Source organism: Oncorhynchus keta, chromosome 35 (genome assembly GCF_023373465.1).
Source record: "Oncorhynchus keta strain PuntledgeMale-10-30-2019 chromosome 35, Oket_V2, whole genome shotgun sequence".
Classification (NCBI taxonomy): domain Eukaryota; kingdom Metazoa; phylum Chordata; class Actinopteri; order Salmoniformes; family Salmonidae; genus Oncorhynchus; species Oncorhynchus keta.
In genome coordinates, this window is record NC_068455.1 from 11,677,410 (window position 1) to 11,693,193 (window position 15,784).

At 47.4% G+C, this 15,784-nt stretch overlaps 1 protein-coding gene across 45 annotated transcripts in view; it reads right to left on the reverse strand.

The window, feature by feature from the left end:
- The window catches only part of LOC118376555 (intersectin-2-like), a 46,680-nt gene that overhangs the window by 19,830 nt on the left and 11,066 nt on the right, over positions 1-15,784 (reverse strand). For all 45 annotated transcript variants that reach the window (XM_052496499.1, XM_052496451.1, XM_052496495.1 and 42 more), the window contains exons 11-19: positions 14,516-14,682; positions 14,387-14,432; positions 13,875-13,996; positions 13,000-13,096; positions 12,516-12,710; positions 5,697-5,818; positions 5,418-5,524; positions 2,991-3,174; positions 538-636 (exon numbers count right to left, since the gene is read on the reverse strand). In XM_052496499.1, the coding sequence (XP_052352459.1) occupies positions 538-636; positions 2,991-3,174; positions 5,418-5,524; positions 5,697-5,818; positions 12,516-12,710; positions 13,000-13,096; positions 13,875-13,996; positions 14,387-14,432; positions 14,516-14,682 (1,139 nt within the window). The remainder of the gene's footprint in view (positions 1-537; positions 637-2,990; positions 3,175-5,417; positions 5,525-5,696; positions 5,819-12,515; positions 12,711-12,999; positions 13,097-13,874; positions 13,997-14,386; positions 14,433-14,515; positions 14,683-15,784) is intronic.

Below are 15,784 nucleotides of genomic sequence, written 5' to 3' on the forward strand. Positions count from 1 at the left end.
TACTATAGATAAATAGACCCACAATACCTATACACACCCAGGTACTATAGATAAATAGACCCACAATACCTATACACACCCAGGTACTATAGATAAATAGACCCACAATACCAATACACACCCAGGTACTATAGATAAATAGACCCACGATACCAATACACACCCAGGTACTATAGATAAATAGACCCACAATACCAATACACACCCAGGTACTATAGATAAATAGACCCACAATACCAATACACACCCAGGTACTATAGATAAATAGACCCACAATACCAATACACACCCAGGTACTATAGATAAATAGACCCACAATACCAATACACACCCAGGTACTATAGATAAATAGACCCACAATACCAATACACACCCAGGTACTATAGATAAATAGACCCACGTGGCTCAGTGGGTCGAGCATGGCAGGGCTGTGGGTTCGATTCACTCTCTACTGTACGTAACCTTGGATACGAGTTTCTGCTGAATGACATGTTCATGTAATCATGAGCACACAGTCACACGTTTACTCTCTCTTACGTTCTTGATGTGTAGAGGGTAGCGTGTGATCCTCTGCATGGGCTTCAGCAGGAAGCTGGATAAGGGCATGCCTTTACAGCGGTAGTCTGTGGCGATTTTCTGAAGGAGGAAACACATTGGTTTCAATATGAACGTACAACTTTTCATGCATAAATCAGCACAACTCGACAGGATCAGGAAAATAAATGAAGTTCATTCATCACTTTCCTCCTCTTTCTCTCACTGCATGTTCTCCTGACCTATTCTTCCTCTCTTCATTCTATTTAGATGTGTTACCTGTCCTCCCCTCTCTCACCTGTCCTCCCCCTCTCTCCCCTGTCCTCCCCTCTCTCTACACTCCCTGTCCTCCCCTCTCTCTACTCTCCCTGTCCTCCCCCTCTCTCCCCTGTCCTCCCCCTCTCTCTACTCTCCCCTGTCCTCCCCCTTTCTCCCCTGTCCTCCCCTCTCTCTACACTCCCTGTCCTCCCCTCTCTCACCTGTCCTCCCCTCTCTCTACACTCCCTGTCCTCCCCTCTCTACACTCCCTGTCCTCCCCTCTCTCACCTGTCCTCCCCCTCTCTCTACTCTCCCCTGTCCTTCCCCTCTCTCCCTGTCCTCCCCTCTCTCTACACTCCCTGTCCTCCCCTCTCTCTCTCCCTGTCCTCCCCTCTCCCCTGTCCTCCCCCTCTCTACTCTCCCCTGTCCTCCCCCTTTCTCCCCTGTCCTCCCCCTCTCTCTACTCTCCCCTGTCCTCCCCCTCTCTCTACTCTCCCCTGTCCTCCCCCTCTCTCCCCTGTCCTCCCCCTTTCTCCCCTGTCCTCCCCCCCTCTCTCTACTCTCCCTGTCCTCCCCCTCTCTCTACTCTCCCCTGTCCTCCCCCTCTCTCCCCTGTCCTCCCCCTTTCTCCCCCGTGTCCTCCCCCTTTCTCTACTCTCCCCGTCCTCCCCTCTCCCCCTGTCCTCCCCCTCTCTCTACTCTCCCTGTCCTCCCCCTCTCTCCCCTGTCCTCCCCCTCTCTCTACTCTCCCGTGTCCTCCCCCTTTCTCCCGTCCTCCCCGTCTCTCTACTCTCCCCTGTCCTCCCCCTCTCTCCCCTGTCCTCCCCCTTCTCCCGTCCTCCCCGTCTCTCTACTCTCCCGTGTCCTCCCCCTTTCTCCCGTCCTCCCCGTCTCTCTACTCTCCCCTGTCCTCCCCTCTCTCCCCTGTCCTCCCCCTTTCTCCCGTCCTCCCCGTCTCTCTACTCTCCCCTGTCCTCCCCCTTTCTCCCGTCCTCCCCCTCTCTACTCTCCCCTGTCCTCCCCCTCTCCCCTGTCCTCCCCGTCTCTCTACTCTCCCCTGTCCTCCACTCTCTCTACTCTCTCTGTCCTCCCCTCTCTCTACTCTCCCATGTCCTCCCCCTCTCTCTACTCTCCCCTGTCCTCCCCCTCTCTCCCCTGTCCTCTCCGTCTCTCTACTCTCCCCTGTCCTCCCCTTCTCTCTACTCTCCCGTGTCCTCCCCTCTCTCTACTCTCCCCTGTACCCCCTTCTCTCTACTCTCCCCTGTCCTCCCCTTCTCTCTACTCTCCCTGTCCTCCCCTTCTCTCTACTCTCCCCTGTCCTCCCCTTCTCTCTACTCTCCCCTGTCCTCCCCTTCTCTCTACTCTCCCTGTCCTCCCCTTCTCTCTACTCTCCCTGTCCTCCCCTTCTCTCTACTCTCCCTGTCCTCCCCTTCTCTCTACTCTCCCTGTCCTCCCCTTCTCTCTACTCTCCCCTGTCCTCCCCTTCTCTCTACTCTCCCTGTCCTCCCCTTCTCTCTACTCTCCCCTGTCCTCCCCTTCTCTCTCTCTCCTCCCCTTCTCTCTACTCTCCCTGTCCTCCCCTTCTCTCTACTCTCCCTGTCCTCCCCTTCTCTCTACTCTCCCTGTCCTCCCCTTCTCTCTACTCTCCCCTGTCCTCCCCTTCTCTCTACTCTCCCCTGTCCTCCCCTTCTCTCTACTCTCCCTGTCCTCCCCTTCTCTCTACTCTCCCCTGTCCTCCCCTTCTCTCTACTCTCCCTGTCCTCCCCTTCTCTCTACTCTCCCTGTCCTCCCCTTCTCTCTACTCTCCCGTCCTCCCCTTCTCTCTACTCTCCCTGTCCTCCCCTTCTCTCTACTCTCCCTGTCCTCCCCTTCTCTCTACTCTCCCTGTCCTCCCCTTCTCTCTACTCTCCCCTGTCCTCCCTTCTCTCTACTCTCCCTGTCCTCCCCTTCTCTCTACTCTCCCTGTCCTCCCTTCTCTCTACTCTCCCTGTCCTCCCCTTCTCTCTACTCTCCCTGTCCTCCCCTTCTCTCTACTCTCCCTGTCCTCCCCTTCTCTCTACTCTCCCCTGTCCTCCCCTTCTCTCTACTCTCCCCTGTCCTCCCCTTCTCTCTACTCTCCCCTGTCCTCCCCTTCTCTCTACTCTCCCTGTCCTCCCATTCTCTCGTCTCCCCTATACCCCCCCTGTCTTTTCACTCACCTTGAGGAAGTCTTTAAAGTCCTGTTGGTTGTCAGTCCTACTCTGTAGCAGGGTCGCTCCGTTGAGTTGACAGGAGCAGAACTGGATGTAAGGCTGGAGGTGAGGCAGCTCTGATGCCAAGATGTCCCCTATAACCTGGACAGGCATGTTGATGCCCCCCGTCTTCTTACGTACCTGCAGGGCCCTACACACACACACACACACACACACACACACACACACACACACACACACACACACACACACACACACACACACACACACACACACACACACACACACACACACACAAATGTTCTTACCGCCTGGGCTACAAATAAACATACTGTATACATGATAACCCCCCTAAACTCACACCCTGTACTACTGTATACATGAACCCCCTAAACTCACACCCTGTACTACTGTATACATGATGACCCCCTCCTAAACTCACACCCTGTACTACTGTATACATGATAACCCCCCTAAACTCACACCCTGTACTACTGTATACATGATGCCCCCCCTTAAACTCACACCCTGTACTACTGTACACATGATAACACCCCCTAAACTCACACCCTGTACTACTGTACACATGATAACAACACCCCCCCCAAACTCACACCCTGTACTACTGTACACATGATAACCCCCCCCCCTAAACTCACACCCTGTACTACTGTACACATGATAACACCCCGCCCCCACCCTAAACTCACACCCTGTACTACTGTACACATGATAACACCCCCCTAAACTCACACCCTGTACTACTGTATACATGATAACACCCCCCCCACCCTAAACTCACACCCTGTACTACTGTACACATGATGACACCCCCCTAAACTCACACCCTGTACTACTGTACACATGATAACACCCCCCTAAACTCACACCCTGTACTACTGTATACATGATAACACCCCCCTCCTAAACTCACACCCTGTACTACTGTACACATGATAACACCCCCCCCCCCCCACCCTAAACTCACACCCTGTACTACTGTACACATGATAACCCCCCCTAAACTCACACCCTGTACTACTGTATACATGATAACACCCCCCTAAACTCACACCCTGTACTACTGTACACATGATAACCCCCCTAAACTCACACCCTGTACTACTGTATACATGATAACACCCCCCACCCTAAACTCACACCCTGTACTACTGTACACATGATAACACCCCCCCTAAACTCACACCCTGTACTACTGTACACATGATAACACCCCCCACCCCCCACCCTAAACTCACACCCTGTACTACTGTATACATGATAACACCCCCCTAAACTCACACCCTGTACTACTGTATACATGATAACACCCCCCACCCTAAACTCACACCCTGTACTACTGTATACATGATAACACCCCCCCTAAACTCACACCCTGTACTACTGTATACATGATAACACCCCCCCCACCCTAAACTCACACCCTGTACTACTGTACACATGATAACACCCCCCCCCCCCTAAACTCACACCCTGTACTACTGTATACATGATAACACCCCCCCACCCTAAACTCACACCCTGTACTACTGTATACATGATAACACCCCCCCACCACCCTAAACTCACACCCTGTACTACTGTATACATGATAACACCCCCCTAAACTCACACCCTGTACTACTGTATACATGATAACACCCCCACCCTAAACTCACACCCTGTACTACTGTACACATGATAACACCCCCCCCCCTAAACTCACACCCTGTACTACTGTATACATGATAACACCCCCCACCCTAAACTCACACCCTGTACTACTGTATACATGATAACACCCCCCCCCCTAAACTCACACCCTGTACTACTGTATACATGATAACACCCCCCCCCTAAACTCACACCCTGTACTACTGTATACATGATAACACCCCCCCCACCCTAAACTCACACCCTGTACTACTGTATACATGATAACACCCCCCTAAACTCACACCCTGTACTACTGTATACATGATAACACCCCCCTAAACTCACACCCTGTACTACTGTATACATGATAACACCCCCCTAAACTCACACCCTGTACTACTGTATACATGATAACACCCCCACCCCCACCCTAAACTCACACCCTGTACTACTGTATACATGATAACACCCCCCCCCACCCTAAACTCACACCCTGTACTACTGTATACATGATAACACCCCCCACCCCTAAACTCACACCCTGTACTACTGTATACATGATAACACCCCCCACCCTAAACTCACACCCTGTACTACTGTATACATGATAACACCCCCCCCCCCCTAAACTCACACCCTGTACTACTGTATACATGATAACACCCCCACACCCTAAACTCACACCCTGTACTACTGTACACATGACCCCCTAAACTCACCCCTGTACTACTGTAACTCATGACCCCCTAAACTCACACCCTGTACAACTGTACGTACTTCAGCAGTTTGGTGTTGCAGGCGATGAGCTCCTTCCAGTTGACAAAGATCATGACCATCTCTGCTTCCGTCAGACGGCCAGACTCAGACATGGGCTTATGGAACACCTGAACACACAGAGTACAGTAGAGTAGAGTACATCAACGTGTGTGTGTGTGTGTGTGTGTGTGTGTGTGTGTGTCTGTGTGTGTGTGTGTGTGTGTGTGTGTGTGTCTGTGTGTGTCTGTGTGTGTGTGTGTGTGTGTGTCTGTGTGTGTGTGTGTGTGTGTGTTTAGCTACCTCCATGACTATCTGTAAGTCCTCTACATATCTCTCCTCTGTCTGGAGGAGCTCGTGGATGTAACCCTGTCTCTTCCTCTCCTGGGGACTCATAGACTCCAGACTGTTTAGGTCAGCACACCCTGAGGGAGAAAGGAGAGAGAGAGAGAACAGAGAGAGAGAACAGAGAGAACAGAGAGCTTTTTTTCTTCTTAATAATAATAATAATAATAATAATATATGCCATTTAGCTGAGATTATCCAGAGCGACTTACAGTCATGTGTGCATACATTCTACGAGAGGGTGGTCCAGAGAGAACAGACCCTGAGAACAGAGCGCCATGCTCTACCAACAGAGCCACAGAAGGACCATCTTCTTAACAGGGGCAGTGTTGTTTTTCTTAGACAGGGAATAAGTTAAGTTGCCAACATTTTCTGTCACCTTGTCTGAAGGACAAGTGGATAAACAGGTTAATGTCAAGCCCTGCATGTTTTTTTCAAGTCTCATGGAATGAGACATGAACCACCAAACATTGACTGCTACTATAAGAGCAATGACCCTAATGTTTATCTAGTGTAGCAGTATTCAAATCTTACTCTAAGAGGTCTGGAACCTGCTGGTCCAGACTTGAATTTGAGGGATCTAGTGAATTTCTCTGTGGCTGTCCCCCTTCATCTGTCCGCTCCCTCTGCTAGGGATGGTGGGTCTCTGTGGCTGTCCCCCTTCATCTGTCCCCTCCCTCTGCTAGGGATGGTGGGTCTCTGTGGCTGTCCCCTCCCTCTGCTAGGGATGGTGGGTCTCTGTGGCTGTCCCCTTCATCTGTCACCTCCCTCTGCTAGGGATGGTGGGTCTCTGTGGCTGTCCCCCTTCATCTGTCACCTCCCTCTGCTAGGGATGGTGGGTCTCTGTGGCTGTCCCCTCCCTCTGCTAGGGATGGTGGGTCTCTGTGGCTGTCCCCCTTCATCTGTCACCTCCCTCTGCTAGGGATGGTGGGTCACTCCCTGATTCTCTCGCTGAACCCACCATCTCTCCCTGATTCTTTACTGATTCACTAATGAGGAATAGAACCCACCATCTCTCCCTGATTCTTTACTGATTCAGTAATGAGGAATAGAACCCACCATATCTCCCTGATTCTTTACTGATTCAGTAAGGAGGAATAGAACCCACCATCTCTCCCTGATTCAGTAATGAGGAATAGAACCCACCATCTCTCCCTGATTCTTTACTGATTCACTAATGAGGAATAGAATCCACCATCTCTCCCTGATTCAGTAATGAGGAATAGAACCCACCATCTCTCCCTGATTCTTTACTGATTCAGTAATGAGGAATAGAACCCACCATCTCTCCCTGATTCTTTACTGATTCACTAATGAGGAATAGAACCCACCATCTCTCCCTGATTCTTTACTGATTCAGTAATGAGGAATAGAACCCACCATCTCTCCCTGATTCTTTACTGATTCAGTAATGAGGAATAGAACCCACCATCTCTCCCTGATTCAGTAATGAGGAATAGAACCCACCATCTCTCCCTGATTCTTTACTGATTCAATAATGAGGAATAGAACCCACCATCTCTCCCTGATTCTCTACTGATTCACTAATGAGGAATAGAACCCACCATCTCTCCCTGATTCTTTACTGATTCAGTAATGAGGAATAGAACCCACCATCTCTCCCTGATTCTTTACTGATTCAGTAATGAGGAATAGAACCCACCATCTCTCCCTGATTCTCTACTGATTCAGTAATGAGGAATAGAACCCACCATCTCTCCCTGATTCTTTACTGATTCACTAATGAGGAATAGAACCCACCATCTCTCCCTGATTCTTTACTGATTCAGTAATGAGGTATAGAACCCACCATCTCTCCCTGATTCTTTACTGATTCACTAATGAGGAATAGAACCCACCATCTCTCCCTGATTCTTTACTGATTCAGTAATGAGGAATAGAACCCACCATCTCTCCCTGATTCTTTACTGATTCAGTAATGAGGAATAGAACCCACCATCTCTCCCTGATTCTTTACTGATTCAGTAATGAGGTATAGAACCCACCATCTCTCCCTGATTCTTTACTGATTCAGTAATGAGGAATAGAACCCACCATCTCTCCCTGATTCTCTACTGATTCAGTAATGAGGAATAGAACCCACCATCTCTCCCTGATTCTTTACTGATTCACTAATGAGGAATAGAACCCACCATCTCTCCCTGATTCTTTACTGATTCAGTAATGAGGAATAGAACCCACCATCTCTCCCTGATTCTTTACTGATTCACTAATGAGGAATAGAACCCACCATCTCTCCCTGATTCTTTACTGATTCAGTAATGAGGAATAGAACCCACCATCTCTCCCTGATTCTTTACTGATTCAGTAATGAGGAATAGAACCCACCATCTCTCCCTGATTCTTTACTGATTCACTAATGAGGAATAGAACCCACCATCTCTCCCTGATTCTTTACTGATTCAGTAATGAGGAATAGAACCCACCATCTCTCCCTGATTCTTTACTGATTCAGTAATGAGGAATAGAACCCACCATCTCTCCCTGATTCTTTACTGATTCAGTAATGAGGAATACAACCCACCATCTCTCCCTGATTCTCTACTGATTCAGTAATGAGGAATAGAACCCACCATCTCTCCCTGATTCTTTACTGATTCAGTAATGAGGAATAGAACCCACCATCTCTCCCTGATTCTTTACTGATTCAGTAATGAGGAATACAACCCACCATCTCTCCCTGATTCTTTACTGATTCAGTAATGAGGAATAGAACCCACCATCTCTCCCTGATTCTCTACTGATTCAGTAATGAGGAATAGAACCCACCATCTCTCCCTGATTCTTTACTGATTCAGTAATGAGGAATAGAACCCACCATCTCTCCCTGATTCTTTACTGATTCAGTAATGAGGAATAGAACCCACCATCTCTCCCTGATTCTTTACTGATTCAGTAATGAGGAATAGAACCCACCATCTCTCCCTGATTCTTTACTGATTCAGTAATGAGGAATAGAACCCACCATCTCTCCCTGATTCTTTACTGATTCAGTAATGAGGAATAGAACCCACCATCTCTCCCTGATTCTTTACTGATTCAGTAATGAGGATAGAACCCACCATCTCTCCCTGATTCTCTACTGATTCAGTAATGAGGAATAGAACCCACCATCTCTCCCTGATTCTTTACTGATTCAGTAATGAGGAATAGAACCCACCATCTCTCCCTGATTCTCTACTGATTCAGTAATGAGGAATAGAACCCACCATCTCTCCCTGATTCTTTACTGATTCAGTAATGAGGAATAGAACCCACCATCTCTCCCTGATTCAGTAATGAGGAATAGAACCCACCATCTCTCCCTGATTCTTTACTGATTCAGTAATGAGGAATAGAACCCACCATCTCTCCCTGATTCTTTACTGATTCAGTAATGAGGAATAGAACCCACCATCTCTCCCTGATTCTTTACTGATTCAGTAATGAGGAATAGAACCCACCATCTCTCCCTGATTCTTTACTGATTCAGTAATGAGGAATAGAACCCACCATCTCTCCCTGATTCTTTACTGATTCAGTAATGAGGAATAGAACCCACCATCTCTCCCTGATTCTTTACTGATTCAGTAATGAGGAATAGAACCCACCATCTCTCCCTGATTCTTTACTGATTCAGTAATGAGGAATACAACCCACCATCTCTCCCTGATTCTTTACTGATTCAGTAATGAGGAATAGAACCCACCATCTCTCCCTGATTCTTTACTGATTCAGTAATGAGGAATAGAACCCACCATCTCTCCCTGATTCTTTACTGATTCAGTAATGAGGAATAGAACCCACCATCTCTCCCTGATTCTTTACTGATTCAGTAATGAGGAATAGAACCCACCATCTCTCCCTGATTCTTTACTGATTCAGTAATGAGGAATAGAACCCACCATCTCTCCCTGATTCTTTACTGATTCAGTAATGAGGAATAGAACCCACCATCTCTCCCTGATTCAGTAATGAGGAATAGAACCCACCATCTCTCCCGGATTCTTTACTGATTCAGTAATGAGGAATAGAACCCACCATCTCTCCCTGATTCTCTACTGATTCAGTAATGAGGAATAGAACCCACCATCTCTCCCTGATTCTTTACTGATTCAGTAATGAGGAATAGAACCCACCACCTCTCCCTGATTCTTTACTGATTCAGTAATGAGGAATAGAACCCACCATCTCTCCCTGATTCTTTACTGATTCAGTAATGAGGAATAGAACCCACCATCTCTCCCTGATTCTTTACTGATTCAGTAATGAGGATAGAACCCACCATCTCTCCCTGATTCTTTACTGATTCAGTAATGAGGAATAGAACCCACCATCTCTCCCTGATTCTTTACTGATTCAGTAATGAGGATAGAACCCACCATCTCTCCCTGATTCTTTACTGATTCAGTAATGAGGATAGAACCCACCATCTCTCCCTGATTCTTTACTGATTCAGTAATGAGGGATAGTTCGCTATGGCCACATTGTTCTGCATTCAACTGGAAAGATGAATCATTATTGATTAAATTCTAACAACTCATTTGCTCGGGCCTCTGTGTCTGTTTGGAAGCTGAATATATGAATAGATTGTGAAGATTCATACCATCTTTGAATCCTAACTATCTAAGGTTTGCTGTGTCAGTGCAGAACAAACCAAGTTATAACTGCACCTTAATCCACTGGCACTGACTATATTATAATGATTACTGACGGATGACATTTCTCTGCTGTGTTCCCATGCTGTTTCACTGCATGATCAAGCCAGATTGAAATAGCTAGCTGCTGTAACACTTAACAGGAAACTAGGAAACTAACAAATCTATGCAAACTAGGGGAGGTTGTTGGACAACCAAGCACTGTCCAGGGGTTAGACTGCTCTTTCTCTGCGTCCTACTAAAGCTCTATTCTCTATTCTAATGGGCTGGTCACAGACTCAACTCTATTCTAATGGGCTGGTCACAGACTCAACTCTATTCTAATGGGCTGGTCACAGGCTCAACTCTATTCTAATGGGCTGGTCACAGGCTCAACTCTATTCTAATGGGCTGGTCACAGGCTCAACTCTATTCTAATGGGCTGGTCACAGGCTCAACTCTATTCTAATGGGCTGGTCACAGGCTCAACTCTATTCTAATGGGCTGGTCACAGGCTCAACTCTATTCTAATGGGCTGGTCACAGGCTCAACTCTATTCTAATGGGCTGGTCACAGGCTCAACTCTATTCTAATGGGCTGGTCACAGGCTCAACTCTATTCTAATGGGCTGGTCACAGGCTCAACTCTATTCTAATGGGCTGACCACAGGCTCAACTCTATTCTAATGGGCTGACCACAGGCTCAACTCTATTCTAATGGGCAGGTCACAGGCTCAACTCTATTCTAATGGGCTGGTCACAGGCTCAACTCTATTCTAATGGGCTGGTCACAGACTCAACTAACCACTAACCGTTATACTGCTAAACCCTTACCCTAACCCCTAACCTTTATACTGCTAAACCCTTACCCTAACCCCTAACCTTTATACTGCTAAGCCCTTACCCCTAACATTTATACTGCTAAACCCTAACCCCTAACCTTTATACTGCTAAACCCTTACCATAACCTTTATACTAATAAACCCTTACCCTAACCTCACCACTAACCCCACCCCTAACCTTTATACTGCTAAACCCTTACCCTAACCCCTAACCTTTATACTGCTAAACCCTTACCCTAACCTTTATACTGCTAAACCCTTACCCCTAACATTTATACTGCTAAACCCTAACCCCTAACCTTTATACTGCTAAACCCTTACCATAACCTTTATACTAATAAACCCTTACCCTAACCTCACCACTAACCCCACCCCTAACCTTTATACTGCTAAACCCTTACCCTAACCCCTAACCTTTATACTGCTAAACCCTTACCTAACCTTTATACTGCTAAACCCTTACCCTAACCTTTATACTGCTAAACCCTTACCCTAACCCCTAACCTTTATACTGCTAAACCCTTACCCTAACCTTTATACTGCTAAACCCTTACCCTAACCCCTAACCTTTATACTGCTAAACCCCACCCCTAACCTTTATACTGCTAAACCCTTACCCTAACCACTAACCTTTATACTGCTAAACCCTTACCCTAACCCCTATACCGCTAAACCCTTACCCTAACCTCACCCCTAACCTTTAGACTGCTAAACCCTAACCTCACCCCTAACCTTTATACTGCTCAACCCTAACCCTAACCCCTAACCTTTATACTGCTCAACCCTTACCCTAACCTTTATACTGCTAAACCCTTACCCTAACCCCTAACCTTTATACTGCTAAACCCTTACCCTAACCTTTATACTGCTAAACCCTTACCCTAACCTTTATACTGCTAAACCCTTACCCTAACCCCTAACCTTTATACTGCTAAACCCTTACCCTAACCTTTATACTGCTCAACCCTAACCCTAACCCATAACCTTTATACTGCTAAACCCTAACCCCACCCCTAACCTTTATACTGCTAAACCCTTACCCTAACCCCTAACCTTTATACTGCTAAACCCTTACCTCAACCCCTAACCTTTATAATGCTAAACCCTTACCTCAACCCCTAACCTTTAGACTGGTTAGACTCATCTTGCCTTGCCCACTGGGCTTACTGGTATCTTCCATATACCCGTCATGTGTACTGGGATGTACCTTGTGTCTGTCTGTCTGTCTGTCTGTCTTGTGAACATTCCACTTTGAGAAATGACGTCTTCGGAAAAACATCAAAATAGTAATGTCCTCACATTGCTGGCTGGGATCGGAGTCAACGGTGGTCATCTTGACGTAATTGGTTGGGAACAGACCGGTGATCCCATTGACCTCTCCTTTCCACCAATCGGGGTCGTTCTTGTCGAACACACTGATCATCTGACCTTTGGAGAAGCTCATCTCATCCTCGTTGGCTGCTTTGTAGTCGTACATGGCAATGACCTGACACACTGGAGGAGAGAGAGCAAGAGCAGGGGGAGAGAGAGGGGGTAGGGGGGAGGCAGTGTCGGCTGATGGGAGGAGCTATATGGAGGACAGCCTCATTGTATTGGCTAGAATGGAATAAATGGAACGGACTCAAACATGGTTTCCATGTGTGATGTGTTTGATACGGTTCCATTGATTCCATTCCAGATATTACAATGAGCCTGTCCTCCTATAGCTCCTCCCACCAGCCTCCTTGTAAACTATACATTCTCTTTTCTTACCTACTAAAAGGTGTGTGTGTGTGTATGTTACCTGGTAGAGGTGCTGGAGTGGACTTGCCGCTGTTAGATCCCAGCATCTTGACATGTGAGGCAGGAAACCAACCCTTCTGACGCTTCTTTCCTCGCGCCTTAGAGACCGAGAGAGATCAGTCAACCAGTCAACCAGTCAATCAGTCAACCAGTCAACCAGTCAATCAGTGAATCAGTCAACCAGTCAACCAGTCAATCAGTCAACCAAACAATCAGTCAGCCAAACAATCAGTCAACCAGTCAACCAGTCAACCAAACAACCAGTCAACCAGTCAATCAGTCAACCAAACAATCAGTCAACCAGACAACCAGTCAACCAGTCAATCAGTCAACCAAACAATCAGTCAACCAGACAATCAGTCAACCAGACAATCAGTCAACCAGACAATCAGTCAACCAGACAATCAGTCAACCAAACAATCAGTCAACCAGTCAACCAGACAATCAGTCAACCAGACAATCAGTCAACCAGACAATCAGTCAACCAGACAATCAGTCAACACAATCAGTCAACCAGACAATCAGTCAACCAGACAATCAGTCAACCAGTCAACCAGACAACAATCAGTCAACCAGTCAACCAGACAATCAGTCAACCAGACAATCAGTCAACCAAACAATCAGTCAACCAGTCAACCAAACAATCAGTCAACCAGTCAACCAAACAATCAGTCAACCAAACAATCAGTCAATCATATGTATCAATCTAATGCTGCATTTAGACAGGTAGCCAAATTCTGATGTTGTTTTCACTAATTGGTCTTTTGACCAATCAGATCAGATCTTAATTCAATAACTGTAAATCAACACAGCCAAAATCATATTGCCTTATTTCATTAGAGTCTAAAACAACCATTAATCAATCAATCAGCCAACCTGCAGTTCTCCGAGCAACCAGCCGGAGGAATCTTTGCTGAGGATGCGGATGAGCTGTCCTGGTGCAAGGCTGAGCTGCTCTGTTCCTGTGGCCGTGTAGGCATTGCTCACCTGGGCTAACTCTGCACACACACACACACACAGACACACACACACAGACACACGCGCACGCACGCACACACAGACACACGCGCACGCACGCACGCACACACACACACACAGACGCGCACACAAACACACACACACACACACAGACACACACACAGACACACACACACACATGCGCACGCTCACACACACACATGCGCACGCTCGCACACACACACAGACACACACACAGACACACACACACGCACGCGCACACAAACACACACACACAGACACACACACACACAAACACACACACACGCACGCACGCGCACGCACGCACACAAATGTAGGGAGTAACATCAGATTTAGAGGAAGTGTTGAAAGGAACAGAGTGTGGATATGCATTTCTCCAGTTGACTCACCTGGCTTCTTCCCAGGCTGTCCTGGCTTCCCTGGGCTGCTGGATGTCTGAAGTAACAAGTTATAGAAAAAAGGTCAGATACAAGTTAAAGTCAAGGATGTGTGTGTGTGTGTGTGTGTGTATATCTTACGTCGGTCTCTTTGGGTTTGACGTAGTTAGAAGGGAACACTCCAGTGCGGTCTCCGATGCCTCCACTCCACCACTCTCCCTCTCTCTGGGTCACCAGGATCACATCACCCTCTCTAAACGTCAGGTCGCCATGCTCTGGGCTCTCATAGGTGTACAGCGCCATGTACTCTGATTGGTGAGACAAAACATCACCTCTCAGAGAGACATTCTTATTGGATGATACAAACCATGACATCTCAGAGAGACATTCTTATTGGATGATACAAACCATGACCTCTCAGAAAGATATTCTATTGGATGATACAAACCATGACCTCTCAGAGAGACATTCTTATTGGATGATACAAACCATGACCTCTCAGAGAGACATTCTTATTGGATGATACAAACCATGACCTCTCAGAGAGATATTCTATTGCATGATACAAACCATGACCTCTCAGAGAGACATTCTTATTGGATGATACAAACCATGACCTCTCAGAGAGACATTCTTATTGGATGATACAAACCATGACCTCTCAGAGAGATATTCTATTGGATGATACAAACCATGACCTCTCAGAGAGATATTCTATTGGATGATACAAACCATGACATCTCAGAGAGACATTCTTATTGGATGATACAAACCATGACCTCTCGAGAGACCGAGGGTGAGAGAGTGAGAGGGAGAGCGCGAGAGAGGGCGAGAGAGCGTCAGGGCGTCAGGGCGAGAGAGCGTCAGGGCGAGAGAGCGTCAGGGCGAGAGAGTGTGAGGGCGAGAGAGTGTCAGGGCGAGAGAGGGCGAGAAAGCGTCAGGGCGAGAGAGGGCGAGAAAGCGTCAGGGCGAGAGAGCGTCAGGGCGAGAGAGAGGGCAAGAGAGAGACAGAGAGAGGGCGAGAGAGAGGGCAAGAGAGAGGGCAAGAGAGAGACAGAGAGAGGGCGAGAGAGAGACAGAGAGAGGGCGAGAGAGAGAGAGAGAGAGGGCGAGAGAGAGACAGAGAGAGGGCGAGAGAGAGACAGAGAGAGAGCGAGAGAGAGACAGATTGGCTTTTTACCAAATTACCGTACAACAGACCATGTATTCACCCTGCACACCTTAATTGACAACCAAACAAACCAAAACAAAGGCAAAGTCTTCTCATGCTTTGTTGATTTCAAAAAAGCCTTCGACTCAATTTGGCATGAGGGTCTGCTATACAAACTGATGGAAAGTGGTGTTGGGGGTAAAACATATGACATTATAAAATCCATGTACACAAACAACAAGTGTGCGGTTAAAATTGGC